Here is a 20152-nt window from a genome sequence, read left to right as displayed (position 1 = left end):
CAGCAGTGAGAACACAACCAGTAATTCCTGATTCCCACTCCTATGTTTAGGGGTTAGACAGAGCAATCTCCTTCACATGCTGTAGACACACTTGTTATCAACTAGGATAATAAACTCATCCCAAAATGTTTTTCAATGCTCATATATGTAACTGCAGAATGCCACTACTGTAACATATATACTGACTGTATTTCCTGCTTTAATAAAAGATGAGCAGGGGATGGCTTTGTGTGGCTTTTATGCTAGATTCCATTTCAATACTCAACAGTTAGCAAATTTTGAAAGTGCATCAAATCTTCAGATATGCTACCAACTCTCTAGCATTGTAAGAGTACTCCAAAGCTGGGACATGAGAACATTTCTTCTACTGAGCACAAGAACTGAAGTTCCTTTAGAATCGCTGCAAACCCCACGCCTTATGCTTTATGCCAGTCAATCATCTTCAAATTCTATCACTAAAATACAAGTAAAAAAGAAACTGACTTAAACTGTCCAAGCTGCATCTGTTACAGCAATTGGTAGAAGAAATGTGTTGGCTGTACTAAGAGGTGAGAGACACCTACAGTTCTTAACATGTCATTACATTGGCTTTAGCAAGCAGGACTGGGAGGTGAAGAAAAGCGCTTTATGTCTTCTGTCGGTTCGGGTTACAGAACACAATCCAGTTTTCCCCTTGTTGAAAGGAAGCAGAAAAGCATGTAGCAAAATGGGGCATGTGGTACAAACCCATCACAAATATCTTACCTCCCATTCGCTTGCAAGCTTGATTGGTATCTCAATGCCCATTTTCTCCAGCTGCTCCTCCTTGTACTTTTCATATTGTCTGTATCCTGCATATCCCCCACCTGTGGCCAACAGAAAGTGGAAGGGGCGCAGTCGGAATGTTCGCACTACCAGTGCGGCGTGAAGCTTTCTCCTGTCTAACAAGAAGAGGCAGATCTTTAGGAAACAGGACAGCTACAGAGTAAAGATGAAGTTATAAGGGAGGAAGGTCAGATCAGATACTGAGAAAGTTATAGATGCATGCAGTCATGTCCCACTGACACACAAGATGCATACAAGGTCCTGTTACTGAAGATGCACATATATAAAGATAGGTCACTGCTGACCTGCGCCACCAGGAGCCACTTCCTGAAAGCATGACTTGTGATTTAAAAGTATCGCTGATCCCCAACCTCCATATCAGAAGACACTCTGGAAATCATGAAAATCTTGTTTTCTCAGATTGTTTGGCTGGGGCCTGATGAAAACAGCACCTATTATTGACGCATGAGGAAAGGAGCTGACAATATTTCCAGTACAAACTTTAAACAGACAAATCACGAGAAGTTAGCTGAAAGCTGACGCTGGCACGATACTGACCAAAACCAAAAGATCACATTCAGAATTCCTCCCTGGATTTTAAATATCCACTGGAGTGGTAAATGTCACCTGACCCCATTTCCAGCAAATATCTTAGATGGGAAGTACACTTGAATTCTAGCAGAAATGTAAAGATGAAGGCTCTTTCCACACCAGAAGCTTAACTGTTCTAACTACAAAAATATTTAAATATGGTTACTGCTTACACAATTTCCCTCTCCAAAGCAGACAGGGATGGTATCAAACTGTATGATACCCCTCCCACTAGGAAGTGGGGATCTATACTACTATTTGGTTAGCACAGTTCTCAGCGATACAATCCTGTCAACACTGCTCAGGGAAGCTGCACTGGCACCTTGTAGCTAGCATCAAACACATTTAAGTAAGGCTGTAATTTCATAGACATTAGAACAAAGGGGACCCTTAGATAATCTAGTCTGACCTCCAAGGGCAGCCTCCCCATTGGTGAATTGAACCCCAATCTCCCTTGTGACGGACAGGGATACTCACCACGAATAAGGAACCGAGTTGTTCAACGTGCTGCTCCCAGTGTGTGCAGGACGGAAGCGTTTAACAAACTGCAGTGGTTATGGAGGGTTTGTGTTTCTTTGGTTTTTTAAATGTGCTCTGATGTTACTCCACATTGAAATGCTCTTTCCAATCTTTCTCCTCTATTTCTCCCTCCATTTGATATATGCATTACTGTAATTACTCCTGAGGGCAGTCTGTGCGAAAAATTTAAAAATTCTGCACACAGTATTTTAAAAGTCTGCAAATTTTATTTGTCAAATAAATGTGGAGACTCCAGCATGGCATTGGGGAGCACGGGCCACTAGCTGCACAAAGGTGGGAGATCACTGTGCAGCACCCCCCACCCGGGACACGGACTCAGCAGGCGAGGCTGCACCCAACCCTGACATAGCACAAGGACTGGGCCTGCCCCAGAAACACCTCAGGGCCCTGCCCCTCCATGCCAGGTGCACCAGGTATGGACAGGCAGGCTCAGCAAGGCAGGATCAAAGTGTGGAGTGGCTTAGCGTGGGGGAATCCAGGTGTGGGTTAAGAGGGCTCTGTGTGGGGCAATCTGGGTGCACGTGGCTCAGTGGGGGACCTGGGTGCAGGGGGACTGGATGCACAGGGACTTGTTAGGGGATTCTGGGTGCAATGGTAATGGAACTGTGCAGCGGGGTCCAGGTGAAGGTGGGTGGGGCTCAGCAGGGGGGAGAGGTCTGGGTGTGTCTGGGGATAGAGCTCAGCAGGGGGGTCTGGGTATGGGGGCCTCAGTGGGGGGATTCCAGATGCTGGGGGAGTGGGGCTCAGTGGGGTGGGGATCCAGGTGGTTAGTCAGGGTAGTCCAATGGTGCAAGGGGAGTGGGGCTTGTCGGGGGAGTTCTGGGTGCAGGAGGTGAGGCTTGGTGGGATAGGTTGGGTATAAGGGGGTCTGGATGCACAGGGGTTGGGTGGATGGGGGGGCAGCTCCCTGTACAGTGATCCCCAACCTCCGCAGCTGAGGAGAGATAGGTGCAGGAAGTGTGGTGGTGGGAGTTTGCAGAGCTACAACTGGGGGAGAAATATGGGGGTGGGTCTGACATGGCCCCAGATGCCGTGCAGGGGAAGAGGAAGTTCCATCCTTCCCAGCCCAGCCAGGACTAGCAGCTGAGCCTGGCGGAGGGTAGGAGCCACCAGCCGGGTCTTCCCCAGTCCTGCCCCCGCTCCACAGTGATTTACCTCTCTGCTGGCTGCCCCAGGCACCTGAAACATACTGCTGGGGAGGGTCGTATGACCACTCTTGTGGCTTCCCTTTGCTTCCCCATCAGAAAGCCATTTTTTCTGTGGGAAAGCAAATAAATCTGCGGGGAACATAAATTCTGTGCATGCACAGTGGCGCAGAATTCCCCCAGGAGTAATTACTCCTCCTGCTGCCCCCCCGTCTCCCTGCAACACAGTTTGCCTATGCTTCATTTGCTTTTCTGATTCCCTATTTCCTCTACTTTACCTTTCCTGCAATTTGTCTGCTCTTCACATCATCTATTTTTCATAGCTTCCATTTATATAGCCCCCTGGGTTTCTTTTATGGTTTACAACTATCTTTTTTCTACATTTGCCTTCCCTTCTTCAAATAGTCTGTATCTTTATTCTCCCTTGTCAGCTGGGCACATGGTCTGATATATACTTGTGTAATGGGACCTGGGACTAAAGGAGCCTGCCTTGAGGAAATCAGCACCATTAGTCCTAGAGATCAATTACTACGAAGTAAGAAAGCATAGCCTCATACATGAGGATCAATCACTGATCTAGGCTGGATCATCAGGACTCTCATTAACATGGTACATTGCCCAATCTTGGGCAAGGAACGAACAGCTCCACATCACAGTATTTTAGATTTATTTTCTATCTTTATATATGGGGTCCCTCAAAGAGGTGCTACTTTACCATGGTTAAATATTAGAAGTTTTTACAGTGAATAATCGGCTGCTGGAAACAGAAACAAGGCATTATATAGAATTACAGTATAATATAACTTTGTGGTTCTCACCATAGAGGTCCCAACCACCATAGCTTTCATTATGGCTAGATGGTAAGGGGGATCCTGAAACCCTATGGTTAGATGCAGGCAGGGGAGGAGGGGTGTCCCTGAAACTTTTTTCGGTTGTAGCACTGGGTCATGGTATGGAAAACGTTGAGAACCACTAATGTCACTAATAATAATTGTTAACTGGCAAGCTCCTCTTGAGAAACAAGAAACAAGCCTTACACATTGCAATGTTTCCATTTTCTGGCAAGGAGGATACTTCTATGCTGCATTGTTACAGAGTAACAATGAGAGAGCAATAATAACGAATGCTAATACCAATACATTACAATAGCAGCACAAAACAAATGAGGGAAAGTGACAGCAGAAAGTGTTCTCCCAAAATCTTTATAACAAAAACGTTTAAAAACCCAGGCCTAATAGGCTAATTGGGTATTTTAAAATGTGTTGATAATTCTGATATTCATACTGCAGCCAATCTGAGATTTCTCAAATAATGTACCACATCAAAGAGGCAGCACTAATGAATAAGAATCACTTGGTTTTGGAAAGAACTACGAAAGGAAAAAATCTGTCTGGGTGTGGATGATCTAGACTCAGTGGGGAGTAAGGAAGCACTGCCCAAGGAACAAGGTCTCAGAATCAACTTGCCAAAGAACTGGGTATCATGTCCATAACATTCCTCTGAAGAATGGATGAACCAGAATCAAACACAAAGGGCCTGCTCCTGCTCCCACTGAAGTCAACAAGTAGCACTGGGCCCTGAGGTTAGGGATCACTTACAAACTAGCACATTATGTAAGAAACAATTATATTGACTCGTTAGGCATCTAAAAAGGACCAAATCCCTTTCTAGTAATGTGGGAACACAATGGTCAGATGGTTTATCAAAATCTGTGAAGTTTTAACCATGAGCAAAAAACAACTAGCCTAGTATGCATCATTTTTAGTGCCTGGATGCTCTACTAGCCTTCAGTGCTTACACTAAAAAAGGAAACTTGATAAAAGGACCCACCTAGCAAGTTTTTGCCTCAGTGAAGTCTTGTTTACTTTACTTAATTTCATTTTTATGCATATAAACTTTAAAAAGAGTACTCTGATCAATGTGCCTTAAAATCTGTCTTTACGTATAATTAAGGCTATGACTCTGTCACGAAGGTCACGGAATCTGTGACTTCCAAAGACCTCCGTGATTTCAGCCTGCTGAGGCTGGGAGCTGCAGGGCCCTGCCGCTGCCTGCGGTGGCCGGGAGCTACGGCCCCCAAGCTCCTGGCCACTGCTGGCGAGGGGTACTCCATTGCTCCCAGCTCTGGGAAAAAATAAAGAATGTGGCAAAAAGGTTATGAAGCTCCAGGAAAAAAGTTTACCTCAAGAGGAAGATATTCAGTAAAGGATGGGGAAAATTTAGAATTGTTAGATGTCTGGGGGGAAAAATCTCATTTATCTCTTTAAATTTATAAAAATATCTATAGCCACCCATCCTATGCTCATGGCACCTGCCTTAGTAAATAAACATGAACAACGTCCGATACATAAGAAGATATCCAAAGCCATCTAACACTCAGCTGCCCACCTCCCCTAAAACCAAAGGGGGAAAAAAAAAATAAGAGGCTTTGCAGTGTGCCCAGAAGTTAACAAATCTAGGCTCCGGTGAAATAAAAGGGTAGCGAGTTCCAAAGTCAAAGCACCTCTCAGAGAAAAGCTCCCTCCTATTTATATCCAGGAGACTCCAGTTCAAGAGTCTCTACTGATTTCAGCTGTGATAGTATGGCATGAGGAGGAAATTCTCTCAGGTAACCAGATCCCAAACCATTTAGAGCTTCATGGGTAAAAATTTAGTACCTTGAATTCAACTCTAGAGTGACTGGAAGTTTTATCTTCTCCACACTCCCCAGCACAAGTGCCACAGTACTTCTAATTCAGGGAATGTGGGATCCAACCTTTGATCTTTGGAATGGCAGTGCAACATGCTGTGCCTAAGTCAAGTTATTTTTTCTGGATGAACCTCCATCTCCTTGTAAAGGACAAAATAGGTTTTCAAACTCCAATGTGACAAGATTGCAGAAATTAGTTACTTATTTTGGCAACGGTGCCATGTTCAGTGCAGCCGATACTGCCCGGTGACTTCAACTGAACATCCCGTTCCCTAAAGCTATTAAGAGTGACGGGAGTTCAGCAGTGAGCTGAGCAAGGAGCTAAGGAAAGCTTTTGTCTAGGCAGATTTAAACAAGAGGAAACAGCATCTGAATAAGTTTAGGTCTTCAGATTAATGTTAGGACTTTGTACAGACAAGATCAAACTCACAGGTTGTTTCAGACCCCTTCTAACCTCTTAATTGGGGTCAGCAAACAAGGAAAAGTGGAATTTTTCTTCTCTGGACACAGGGCAGGACATAAGACCCTGCTGCAACACTTCCTCATCCTCCACCACCACCACCCACCCACCCACCCAAAACAAAAGTGAACTGTACAGAGCAATAGTGGATTGGGGATGCTCGAATCCCACCAAACACTGTGACTTTATTGAACAAGAAAATTGTAGCTGTGTAAATATTAATAGGTTACTATGGATTAATTTAAAAGAATCGCACCATTCAGAAATGTATACACATCCTTTAGCAAAGGCTATCCTACGGGTTTGGGACAGAACTAGAGATAAAATAAATTCTTTTCCCTTGCCAGTGACACCCACTGCAAATAATCCACATTTTAACTCAACCCATGAACCGGAGAATTTTAAAAATTGGGAAAGACATCAAAGACATACATGGTTGAGCAGCTGTTCAAAGCATTTTTTAAACTTATTTAGAAATCAAAATTAACTTTAACTGGTCCACTCTCCCATGGTACCAGTACCTTCAAATTAGGTATTATGTTTCTCGACTGTCTAGAAAAGTTGTTTTATATAGAAAGCTAATTTTAATAGAAGCAATGGCTTCTGGATGATTAGGAAGCCCTCCTCAAAAATCTAATTTATATCAATCTTTGCAGACAGCTTTCCTAACAAAAAAAGTCCATATATGACATCCTGGGAAAAGGACCTGGATAGACAAGCTATCCTAGAGGAAAGGGGTTTGATCTGGAAAAGAGGACCTGCAACCTCAGTCTGTAGCACACTAAAACAAAATTTCTTTAAGATACTGTTTCAGAGGTACTTGAGGTGCCAGTCAGGTTAAAAATATATGTATAGACTAAACGAGGATAATGTTGGAGAAATTCAGGTAGAAAGATTTTATGTATATATGGTGGACAAGTCCAATTGTTAGAGGGCATTGGAATTGTAATATTGGAAAAAACAAAAAGCGTCCAAAACTAGAGGAATGTTCCAAAAAATGTGGTAGTTATGGGGAAATTAATGCAGCAATTACATACCCAACACAGTAGACAGAAGACAAATAGATATTTAGATATCTGGTTGCTATTTATTCAATCCTTGGACAAACAAACAAACAAAAGTACTTCTTCACATAACACACACTCTGCCTGTGGAATTCATTGTCAGGGGATGCTGTGAAGGCCAAAACTATAACTAGGTTAAAAAAAGAATTTAAGTTCACAGAGGATGGGTCCATCAATGGCTATTGGCCAAGATGGTCAGGGACACAACCCTCATGCTCCGGTTGTCCCTAAGCCTCTGACTGCCAGATGCTGGGACTGGACGACAGGGGATGGATCACTTAATAAATTGCCCTGTTCTGTTCATTCCCTCTGAAGCATTTGGCACTGGCCTGTCAGAAGATAGGACAATGGGCTAGATCAGTGCTCTTCACTATTTTTGAAGTGTGGACCACTTTGGCAAAAAAAACTTCAATGTGAGAGCCACATGGGGTGGGGCCGAGGGGTTTGGAGTGTGAGAGGTGGCCCAGGGTAAGGCAGAGGGTGGGGTGTGGGGGTGAGGGCTCTGGGGTGGGGCTGATGAGGAGTTTGGGGTGCAGGCAGGCTGAGAACAATCCCCAGCCCTCTCCCTGCTGGCAGCAGCTAGCTCTGGAGAAGGGGCCCTCTCTTCCCCCTGCCAGCAGGCAGCACGGGAGCTCCGGGGCCAGGGGAGAGGCCCACAGCAGCCCTGCAAGGCCCAACTTGCTCCCCTCCCCAGTTCTCCTCCCCTGGTCCCTGCTGCATAGCCCTTTAGAGCTGCTGCGCAACTGCGCAGCTTAGAGGGAACCTAGGGAGCCGCACTTAGGGACGATGGGAGCCGCCACCGGCTCGCGGGCCTTGCAATGAAGAACATTGGGCTAGATGAACTATTGGTCTGACCCAGTATGGCCATTCTTATGTTTTTCTCATGTACATTTGCCTGCAGAAAAAACAGCACACCTGTCCAATATTTTTAAATATTAATGTTTGATACTTGCCTGTTTTGATAAATAGGAGTAGAGTCAGTAGTCTCACTGAATTTAATAAAATCACCAGAAACAACACATCTTGGATGGTGCTAAGAGGCTCACTCTGTAATATGGTGACACCTTATTAATGAGAGATTTGATTATTATATTACTGCATAATGTTTCTCTAAACACAATTAAAAAAGCTCACAGTTGTAATGATCATCATTTAGTTTCTGATATTTATATGGCAAGGATTTATCAAACTTCCTAAATAAACAGTTATATGAAAATGAACTGTAATATTTGCCCTCAAAGTGAGAGGGCCATGCCCAGATGGGCAGAATAACTATGAGGGCAAATATTATTCTGTACATGCCACCGCGTCTTAAGCCTTGCTCCAGCTACATGGAAAATTATGCTGGATTTCAACTCTATGCTGGAAAGGCAACGGTCCCTCCCTTAGCCCTGCCCTGATTCCCAAGTTCAGAGTCGTTAAGGCTACAAATAACTTGGAGTTCTAATCAACCTTAAGTTGTATTTAATCCTTCCACTTGTTACATAGCTATCACATGGCTGAAATTGGACTTCAAGGTCACAATTTATGTCCTGTTTTGAGGGAGGTATGTTTTTAAAAAAACAATAAATAAAAATCAAACAGGTTTCAGCCTGCTAATCTAACTGCTAAGCTCTGTTGCTTTTCTTCATATTATTCATGATTGGTTAAGCCTGATGTCCCCATACTAAATCATTCACTTCACAGCGTAAAACTCAAAACTATCGTCTCAGAAGGTTTCATATTAGTTAAAATGGTGTGGTTTATCGTCAGATTTATTATCTATGATTATGCTATTACACAGAGCTCAGTATGCATCCATACAAACTCCTTCATCTTCACAATTTCTGTCCAGCAAGACCTGCAAGATAGACAGACCTGGCTGGGTTCTTGGGCCACAGCCTTTTTGCTACAGGTACTCTCAAGCAATTAACTATCAAAGGAGGTCAGAACAAATCATGAAACCAGTCTATAGAAAGATGAGACTTACTCATTAATGACCCAACCTCATTCCAAGTCTCTTACAAAACGCTGACTCAATTACTTTGACTGGTTCTAAAATAGGTATCAAAAGAATAGCAGTTTTGAGCTTCAGTATTTGCGGAAATAGGACATTGCCAATACCAGCCCTTTAAAAATTCCCTAGAGTACACTTAATGGCCCAGTATTAGTAATTTAAAAGGAAATGTGTTCTAGAGCAAAGGCTTAGGAGCTAGGAAGGTACTGTGTAATAAGAATGATTCGGACACTAGCTTGTTGTTTGATTTGCGTATCTTAATTTCCTTGTGCTTCAATCAACCCAACTAGAAAAAGAGGTAAATCTGGAACACCTGGTTCCTATGGCTTGGTGGTTAGTGCTCCATCCTGCTATGCAGATGTACGTTTGAGACCCACCCTCCCACTCACCAAGATGAAAAAAAACTGCAGTGAACCACACAGCTCCTGGGAAAGACAGGGAGTGCCTTGCATTAAACAACAGTATCATCTCTGGTAGATTAAAAAGTAACATCAGTGAGTTCCAGAGGAAGCGCAATTGATACTTGAGATGATTTTGAAATTGCCTGTGATAAGTTATGAATATTATGTGTTGACCTGATTATTGTGATGTCTACTGTATGGTTATAAGTTAATTCAATAACAGTATTGTTAGGGAGAGTGCAGATCCTGAGATGCGTTTCCCAGCAAACATTTAAGAGACAATGCAAGAGCCGTTTACTTTGATGCTCTGGCTTGACACCTTCCAGAGCTCATCAACCTGGTTTTGGGGCAGCCGGTCAAAGCCTGTGAGCAGACACAACAAAGAAGTTTGTCTGGATTTAAAGAGGCAACCCCTCAAAGGACAGAGGAAGAGCTAAGGTGAACTCAGTTTCCAGAGGTTCAGAGTCTGGGGTAAAATAAGCCTGCCTAGGACTCTAGCTAACATGGACATGGGTGTAGATCTTTTGTTGTTTTAAAATCCTCTCTCTCATGTGATGCTTTGTCCCTCCTGTTAATATTAAACAATACTTCAGTTTAAGAAGTCTGGTTGGTCACTATTCACCACCGGTACAAGCTCCCAAAGAAAAGAATTGCAGGTACTGAACCCAGTCAGAGCTGCTTGGGTAAGCATGGCTGATGCACAATATTGTACCCTAGGACCTGGTTTAAGACTGGGAGAATCACAGATTCCACTCAGAGAGAGGTAAGGGCTAGCGAACCAAGACCTGAGTTGGCTGCACTCACAGGCCAGAGAGGGGATAAGAAGAGCAGCTAGCTCTGTAACCATGACTATTGTCCTCAGATTGAAAGGAAGGCAGCTATGATGCAAAGCTTTGAGGATCTTAGGGACTAAAGAGTGTGAAAAACAACTCAAAAGAAAAACCATGTGCTGCAGTCAAGATTTCCAGGTAACTAAAATGCCCTCAATTCCACCCCAACAAAAGTATTTCTAGTTTCTGGGGAAACATCCCCCTGCATGGTTGAAAGTGAGATCAGTTCTGCTTTTCCTGCTTTAGCAGAGGTCGAGCAGTGTTCTGGAGAAACCTCTCTTGAATAGCTATTGAATAGTGCTATTGTAGCCGTGTTGATCCTAGGATATTAGAATTGCTGTCATTTCAATCTACTCCTCCACAGGTAATGGCAGATCAGGGACAAGAGAAAGGAAGCTGTTTGCCATGATTGGGGAAGCTTACAATAGAGGTCCAGACTATTTGTCTGAAACACTCTTGCTGCTTAAGTTAAAAATTCTCCTTCCCTAGTATTAGCCAATATGAGGTCAATCAAAGTTTTATCTATCTTCTGCATGGACAGTTTCTACAGTGAGAAGTGGAGATTTGCCAGTTTTATGGGAGGAAATACGCTGGAAACACAGGCACTGATTCCAAGAGCAATATACACACAATATTTCAAGTATGTATATACCAATTACATCCCTATTTAATGTAACGGGGGGAAAAGAGATGCTATTACTACCAATTTGCCTTCATTAAATATTTCTTCCTTTCACATACTAATGTAATACTTTGTGTTGCTATATTACCTTCTATCCAAAGATTTCAAAGAACTTGACAAAGAATTAAGCCTTATCAAAACTCTTATGAGATGGGTAAATATTCTCATTTTACAGATAGGAAAACAGAAGCACATATAAAAGTTAAGTGATTTTTGCAAGGTTACACAGTAAGTTCATGGTACAGCCAGAAACTGATTGCAGTCTCTTGACTCAGTCTTTTGCTTTAATCACTAGGCCATCGTACCCCCAACAAGACTTACCTATTTGTAATCACCTGTTACTTCAGCTTTGAACTGCTGTATTTGGACAGAGCACCAGCAACCCTGCAACTGAAAATATATAGGAGAAAAAGATCCGTCACATACCAGTGAAAAGGGTTCTGAAAGATGGCTGTTTCCAGATGACCAGATTCCTCCTCAGAGAGAGGTTCTTGTGCCAGGAGAAACTACAGTCAGTCAGCACACTATATACAACACAAAAGAGACAGGTGTCTAAATATGGACATATTTTACCATGTAAGTGTATATAATTAAACAAATACATCTAGATAAGCTGTATATTCAGAAGCAGACTCACAAATAAGAAATAATCTCAAAGATTATCACAAAATTCCTATTGAACCCATTACATCCTAGCCTACTCTAACAGTTCTTCCACCATCTCTAGGAGATTGTGTCAACGTCTCTCACAAGAGTTGGGTTATTTAAATGTTTAATCCAGTTTATCTTGATTTTTTTTTCTTTCAAAATATCTATCCATGTTCAAGTTACATTAATGCTGTTACAGAGATTCGCCCTTTGAAGGAGGTATTGTGTGTGGATCTCTGGTACATCCTTCCCAGTACAATTTATTAATGGCTTCACCACATATATATTTTGTTCTATTTCCACCATGTTCGTGACTGTGAATACAATTTGCTTCATACCATGTTCTTATTTGCAATGCTGTTTGGGGTAAGATTTATTCCAGTTAAGATTTTAAAATATTCTGTTACAGTTAGATCACTTTTTAAATTCTAATGTCATCTTCTGTTTTATATACTGCCTGGGCCCAGATTTTCTACAGCCTGTTTGCAAAGTTCTGTCTCTCTCTCTTTTTTTTAAACAGCAAATTAGTGCTGGTAAGAGGAGTTGAATGAGTGCCCTGGAGCCCAATTCTTCCCCTACCAGACACCAATAACTCCTTCTGAAGTTAATAAGAGTTTATTTGTATCCTGCCAGAGAGAGAACACGGGCTCTGGAGACTTGCCAACATGCATCAACTTCGATCTGGAGGGAATGTTTACAATGGAGAAAGGAGTTCAGTCACCATGGTCAATTCAAATGGCCTCTTGCCAACTCTGTTGGTAGATTCTGTAGTGTGATCATTTGGCCCCAGAAACATTTAATCTCAAATAGGTCAGTAAACAGCTGTCACATGGGAACTTCTTTCAGTGACAACTCATTTCATGCAGACTCAAACATAAAGGTTAGAGGGTCCATGTCTATTATGGGTCTTGTGAAACATCTTGTCCCTTTATTTTTAGAATCACTCTATGGACTATCGAGAGCTTAGATTCTTTATCTCTTTCCCTGTTACTCTGTGTATTCTTGAACCATGATGCCAAATGGCTCTGCCGCTCTGAACACACATAGTGAAGCTCTTAACAAGCCAGCACAGTGAGGAGCTTCTCTCAAGAATTACACATTTAAAATTTACAGTTTAAGCTTTTCCACAACTGTGCATCTGAAGAGGAGACATCAGAGGGGGAACAGGAGAAATATGCCTGTTCAAAGTCTGTGAATAAACATGTTCTTGAGGCTTGGTCCCACCATATGCTGCCACTGGATGGGACTACAGGCCCAAGTTATTAGAAAATGAGAGCCAAGTGTTCTAGTGCTAATGAGCGTATCCTCCTGAGAAGAACGGAGCTCTTGCAGAAGCTAGTACAACCTACTCATCTCGTGAATGTGGGTGCCATGAGTGATATGTCTCAGTAGCTCTCTCTCTCAAATCTCTGTGTTCTTTTGGTTTGACACCACACTGAACTCAAAAGTGTCTTACTACGCTACAAGGCATTGCACCAACTAGAGTCTTTGGATTACATAAGTTGTCATTTCCTTATGTGCATGTCACAGTCTGATCAATGGAGGGCTCATAACTGTTTGACTTTAGGACAGAGTCCTACACATCTACAGACTTTACACTTAGGACACATCTCCTTTATTAAAATTCTCCAAAGGGCACCCAAGATAGGCTCTCTCTTGTCCCACACTGATTGTGCGTAAACTGAGGCCATGTCTATACAACAGGTGCTACAGCAGCACAGCTATGATGCTGTAGTGCCATAGACCATGTCTACACTACAACGCCACAGCTATTGTGTTGAAGCTGTGCCGTGATAGTTGAGCAGTGTAGACTCCTACATCAATGGAAGGCGGTTTTCCGTCAATGCAGTCAATCCACCTCTCTAAAAGGTGGTACCTAGGTTGACACAACCATTCTTCCATTCATCTAGCCGCGTCTACCCTGGGGCTTAGGTCAACCTCAGTTCAGTGCTCAGGGTGCAAAATTTTCACACCTGAGCAACATAGATAGGTCAATCAAAATTTAAAGTGTAGATTTGGCCATAGTGTAGCCACTTTGTTGGAAAATATTTTCCTTATAAGTTTAAGGTTTTCTATGACTTAGTTGTCACATAAGCATTCCTTTATTAGTCCCAAAGGCCACTTGGTGTTGGTTACATCCAAAGTACAGATATAAGCATATACAGCTATATTCTATAACCCTCAACAATACAGTTATAAATACTGGCCAAAACACTTACAACAGATTCAGGCCCAGGAGACACCTTCTTACCATCATGTGACCCAGAGGGGTAATGAAAAGCTCTGACAGCCCCTAAAAACCTTGCTTTTTATACACTAAGTGACCCTGTTAGCATCTACAAACTCAAACATTTAAATGTATGACTATTTATCCTCATTCCACTATAACAAAACATACAGGGGACGGGGGGGCATTTAAGAATCACATAGCAACCGTGTGACCCAGTCAAAAGAACTGTGGACTGCGACTCAGAAATCCTGGGCTCTATTCCTGGCTCTGCTATTGGCCTGCTGGATGACCTTAGCCAGGTCACTTTACCCTCTCTCTGTCTCAGTTTCCCCATCTGTAAAATGGGGATAACAACATTTCCCTCCTCAAAGTTCTTTGAATATGCTGATGAAAATTATGAGTTAAGAGCTTGGTATTATCACCATTACCTGGCCATAGCAGCACCTCAATGGCAAATCTACATGATAACAGCTTTAAGGACCACTAACTCCTACTAACAACATTTTTTGGTTAAAAAAAAAAAAAAAAACCACTAGAAAATTCACTGACAAAAAGCTTCATTAACTCAGAGTTACGGTTGCCCTTTGGTATCTCATACCTGTCCAGAACACAGAATTCAGCAAAACTCAACCCTCTGAAAACCAGGAAATGAAGAGTTAAGGTATACATTCACACAGCCACAACTCTGCCATCTTTGAGTAATGCTCCAATACAGCCATAGCACATACTTGCATTCAGCTCCTGTTCAGTATAGTGCAAAAGCAACCTATAGCTGTTCCACACTCAAACTAGCCTACTCCACAAGAAGCATACCACATGCCTTATGCACATGCTATCTAACGCTGTGCTTTCACTTGTCCGCCATTAAACCCACAGTCATCTCCCATCCAACTGCTAACACCAGATGGCAAGAACATTCCTGTGCCCCGCCAATTACACAAGCTACTCAAGGGAGCGCAGTGCTGAATCTCCCAAGGTACACGGGAACCTCTTTCCCTGGATCACACACACTGGGCTCAGGGAAAGGGGTTCACACACACCCTTGAGGGGTACAGCCCCCCAAGTGGCCTCATATAATAAATCAGATCTCTGCCAAGATGCTCCACATAATCCTGCCACCATTCATACAGGGAATGCAGCTGGAGTCCATGTAAGGGCTAATGCTAGATCCTGGGAAGCAGAGTTGGGGTTGTACTTAACTCTGAATTGCCTGATTTTCCCAAGTTTGAGTTTTGCTGAACTCTGTCTTCTGGTCCGGAAAGGCACAATGGGGCAAACTTAACTGTAGGTTAAAGGAGGTTTTTTTGTCGGTAAATCAGTCTTGTCACTTTGCCCTCAGTAACTAGAACCTATGAACCTGTCTGTCCTCGATAACCTGAAGCGTAGCAATGAACACACATATTCAGACTCTCACTCCCAATGTATCTGAGCTGAGAGGGATTGTCTGTATGGAAGGAGATGAACGAGGGAGGCTGAGTTCAGATCCCCTCTGCCCTCACTGACCCTAGCTGAGGGATGTGGGGGAGCGGTGCCAAGCCCCAGCCCCTCTGCCCTCACTGACACTAGCTGAGGGATGTGGGGAGGGGGTGCAAAGCCCCAGCCCCTCTGCCCTCACTGACCCTAGCTAAAGGATGTGGGGGGAGGGGTGCCAAGCCCCAGCTCCTCTGCCCTCACTGACCCTAGTTGAGGGGTGTGTATGTGTGGGGGGGTGCCCAGCCCCAACCCCTCTGCCCTCACTGACCCTAGCTAAAGGATGTGAGGAGGAGGAGGTGCCAAGCCCCAGCCCCTGCCCTCACTGACCCTAGTTGAGGGGTGTGTATGTGTGGGGACGTGCCCAGCCCCAACCCCTCTGCCCTCACTGACCCTAGCTCAGGGATGTGGGGGAGCGGTGGCAAGCCCCAACCCTCTGCCCTCACTGACACTAGCTGAGGGATGTGTGTGTGTGGGGGGGGGGGTCCAGCCCTCACTGACCCTAGCTCAGGGATGTGGGGGAGCGGTGCCAAGCCCCAACCCTCTGTCCTCACTGACACTAGCTGAGGGATGTGTGTGTGTGTGTGGGGGGGGGGGCCCGCCCCCCCCGGCCCCTGCCCCGGGGGGGGGGGGGGGGGGGGGGGGGGGGGGGGGGGGGTGCCAAGCCCCTGTGCCCTCAGCAGCTTTGGGGGCGGGCGGGTTCAGAGCCCGTCTCCACTCTCCCCACAGCGACACGTGCCGGGGTCTCCCAGGTGACAGCGGGGGGACGCCAGGGCAGCGAGGGCAAGGACACGCCTCCGGCTGCCAGCGGACAGGCTGGGACGGTTCCCCACCCTGTGCCCGCAGTGACCTGCCCTGCCGAGGGAGGCAGGGGCCCACCAGCCTCTCTCCTCCCCGGCCCCCCAGAGCCGTCCGCCTCGGCGGGCCCCTCCCCCCCTACCTGCTCCTCCGCAGCGCAGCCCCGCACATTCGCTCCATGGCCGTCGCCATCTTGCAGCGAACTGCCGCACGCTCCGCTCGGCGGGGGTGCAGGAGGCAGGCAGGGGGCGGGGGCCAAGGAGGCCGCAAGCGGCCGTGTTCGCACCGCCCCCTGGCGGCCGCCTGTGGGAGCGCAGCCACAGCCGCCATCGGGCAGGCCGGAAGGGGGCGAGGCTGTGGGGTCCTGGTCCTACCTAGGAGGGGGCAGCGCTGTCTCTGCGTGAGGGCACAGTCACATCTTGCCTTTCCCTGACCGCTCTCCTCTCTGTCCTACAGTCGCAGGCCATTCTGCAAACTCGTATTAGGGCTCAGAACCACCCTGCACCCTTCCTCCTGGAGCGGGGTAAGGGTTAGCCCCATTGTACAAAAAATGGGGCAGAAAGGGGCTAGAATTGACATGAAATCATGTAGCAAGTGAGTGATGGAGCTGGGACGAGAGCCCAAAGTCCAGCTGCCACATCACCTTAGCCTAAGCTCTAAAGGATGTTGGCTCCTGTGAAACGAAATGTTATCCTACATTTGTGAGGAGTATTTTTTCCTTGGCCAAGCTGAAACAGCAATGAGCATATTTTCATTTCCAGTCTCTATTTTTTTCACATCACAACAAAGAGCTGCAGAACTAAACATTTGTAAAGCAGCCCAAAGGAAGATGCATTTCCCCCCCAGCTCCCTGCATTTTCACTATTACAGAACTAATATCTGCATTGAAAATACCTCTTATCTCTGTCTTCTTTAAACATGGGGAGCCAAATGCAGCCCTACCCTCAGAGGTATGACTTTACTAGGAACAGCAACCATTAGCACCACAGCTGAATTAGGCCCAGGGTGTCATAAGGGTGCAAGAATATTTTAAATTGTCTGTAAAAGTACCATGCAATATGGGCTCAGTTGATCCAGTCCCTTAAAGTGGGCAGTTGTGTCAGGAATCAATTTGGCTTAGGGTGGCTAGATAGCAAGTGTGAAAAATTGGGATGGGGGACAGAGGGGTGATAGGTGCCTATATAAGAAAAAGCCCCAAATATTGGGACTGTCCCTATAAAATCGGAATATCTGGTCACCCTAATTTGGCCTAATGTGTATCTCCCATCTGTTATTTCTCTAAAGTACAGACTAACTGTTATATTGAATCTTTCTTAAAAGGGCTCCTTTCGCCAGCACCTATTACTAGCGCTATTATTGTTAGTATAGTTACTGTATGTCCTATAACTCCCTCCACCTTACAGAGCTGGGGGGAAAATCCGATCCCTTCATGGAGAGCTGGTCTGACGAGGCCAGGGAAGCAAAGACTCAAGTAGGTGAGTAATGCGAAGATTAGAGTTAGCCATCACATGGGCCTTTTTTTAAAAAAAAAAACAAAACAAAACAAAAAACAACCTGCATGTGAAAACTTGATTCATGCTTGTGTGGAGGCAGCTGAAATAAGGATAATACAAGATGTATGTCAGAGAGGTGGGCGTGAGGGAGTTGGAATTGCCTGTAATGATGAATGACTATTATGTGTTGACTTGATAATTGTGATACCTAATGTTTGTATATATTGAGTTGATGCAATAGCAGGATTGGGTCAGGAAGGGTACCCAGGAAAGGCATAGTGGTGAATATATCTCAGAGCAAATACTTGAGATACAATCCAAAAGCCATTAATTTTGATGTCACAATTCATCGCCTGTTGGACCTGCCACACAGGTTGCCGCAGGAGTGACTCAGGCCCTGTGAAGAAAGATGGGAATCAAAAGATCCAGGAAGATTAGGAGACACGCACTTACTCAAGGAGTGGACAGGTTTTTGAGACTGACACCCAGCCTCCAGCAGTTATGATTCTCGGTAAAATAGATGTGTGTGTAGACCTCCTGTTTTAAAATCCTTTTTCTCTTGTGATATTTTCTTCTCATTGTTAAGATTAAACAACACTTTGGGTTAGGAGGGCTACCTGGTCCCTGTATTCACTGCTGGGTATGAGCTTCTAATGAGCAGATCCACACGTGAGCCTAGGCAGACCTGTTTTGGTAGGGACAGTCAATACATGGGACACTGCAGGCCAGGGCCCCACTCTCAGAGTGGTAAAAACCACGTAATTCTACCTTAGGAGGGATAAAGATGGTAGATCTGAGACTGGGCAGAGACCCGAGAGAGTTCAGAGGTGGAGCTAGTCTTGTAACCATGACCATGGGAAAGGTTACAAGGCAACAAATGCATTACAGTATGTGTCTTGGAAGCGTCTAAGAATAGAGAAAGGAGCAGTGTAGTCCCAATGCAGAAGTGCAAAAGGAGTAAGTGGGGAACATGGAAGAGGAGGAGCACTGGGAAAATGAATGAGTATAAGAGGGAGTGTATTAGGTGGGAGGGGTGGGAAGGAATACTGGGGAAAATGAATTAGTGGGGAGGGAAGAAAGTGTGCTGGGAAAGTCCATGGGTGGGGGTTGGGTCACTGCAGGGAAAAAAACAAACCAACCCTAGGGATTTAGCCTTCTTTCTCCAGAACACAGGAACTGGAGTATATGTGCCATACCCTGCCAGTGAATAGGAAAGGGTACTGAAGAAATCCCTATTAGCAATAGTTTATGCACTAGCTCAGTTCTGTGACAATGAGTGATATACACCTCTGCTTAAACTCTGTTTTTAATGTAGGCATGATGGCCTAGTGTGCAAATAATAGGACTAATCATATCCCCTTCTAGGATGACTAACAGGTAACCCTTCATTCTAAGTGCTCAGAGAAGGGAGAATACATAATACAGAGAAACTTAGATTCAGATGACATTCATGCTAGAACATGAAACAGCAAGAGACAGGAAAGTAAGTAAAAGCAACTGCTCTGGCCTGAATGCCCAGGTAGGCACAAGGAAATCACCTTTGCCCAGATCTCAAAGGTATGCAGACTCTTAATTTCAAAGTAAATTAGGAGCCTAATCACACTTAACAATTAGATTGACTAGCTACATCAGTCAAGGCTGTAAAAAATTTCATGCCCTGAATGTCATAGTTATGTTGACCTAACCCCTGTGAAGACAGCTAAGTTGATGGAAGAATTTTTCCATCAACGTAGCTATTGCCTCTCAGAGAGATGGATTAACTACCTTGATGGAAGGGTTTTTCCATCAGTGCAGGAAGTATCTACACTATAGGGCTATGGTGGTACAGGTACAGTGCCACTGCTGAGGTTATGTAGCAGCTGTCATGTAGATGTACCCTAAATATCTTTGAGAATCTGAGCCTTTTGGATTAGAGTTATTTGTAACTATATAGCAGGTATAAACTTTTTTAAAAACATGATTTTTGGCAGTGGCCCTCAGAGATGTGTGGTCCAGTGGTCTGAACAAGTCTCTTAACCTCAATTTCCCCATCTGTGAGATTGAGATAATTCTTACCTACCTCAGAGGCATAGATGTCCAGTGAAAAGGGAAAGACCTATTCATTTTAAAAGCAAAAAAAGTTAGCGTTGTCCCTGTGTCTCACAAAAATGTATTTACTTCAATGCTTTTTACTAAAGATCTGTTTTTTTTGTGACTACAGTATTTCTCTTACCAATGGCACAGATTTCATTTATTTCTCATGGTACACAGTGTGTGCAGTTCTCATTAACAGTCTTCAACCACTGGCACACTTATGCAGGGAAATTGTGAG

The 20152-nt window shown here is 44.5% G+C and overlaps 1 protein-coding gene across 4 annotated transcripts in view; it reads right to left on the bottom strand.

Annotated features, from left to right (window-relative positions):
- Nucleotides 1-16540, bottom strand: part of PISD (phosphatidylserine decarboxylase) — a 40055-nt gene extending 23515 nt beyond the window's left edge. The window contains exons 1-4 of one of the 4 annotated variants that reach the window (XM_024197991.1): nucleotides 16491-16540; nucleotides 11629-11726; nucleotides 8247-8357; nucleotides 745-920 (exon numbers count right to left, since the gene is read on the bottom strand). In XM_024197991.1, the coding sequence (XP_024053759.1) occupies nucleotides 745-920; nucleotides 8247-8357; nucleotides 11629-11726; nucleotides 16491-16540 (435 nt within the window). Of the gene's footprint in view, nucleotides 1-744; nucleotides 921-8246; nucleotides 8358-11628; nucleotides 11727-14069; nucleotides 14365-16490 lie in introns of those variants that run through there. The other 3 variants (XM_029913682.1, XM_024197992.1, XM_024197993.1) reach the window with 3 other exon arrangements.
- Nucleotides 16541-20152: the final 3612 nt, after the last annotated feature.

Source organism: Terrapene carolina, unplaced genomic scaffold, assembly GCF_002925995.2.
Source record: "Terrapene carolina triunguis isolate 2854851 unplaced genomic scaffold, T_m_triunguis-2.0 Scaffold790, whole genome shotgun sequence".
Classification (NCBI taxonomy): domain Eukaryota; kingdom Metazoa; phylum Chordata; order Testudines; family Emydidae; genus Terrapene; species Terrapene triunguis.
The sequence above is the reverse complement of the archived record's forward strand: the minus strand, read 5'-3'. Positions and strand labels throughout refer to the sequence as shown.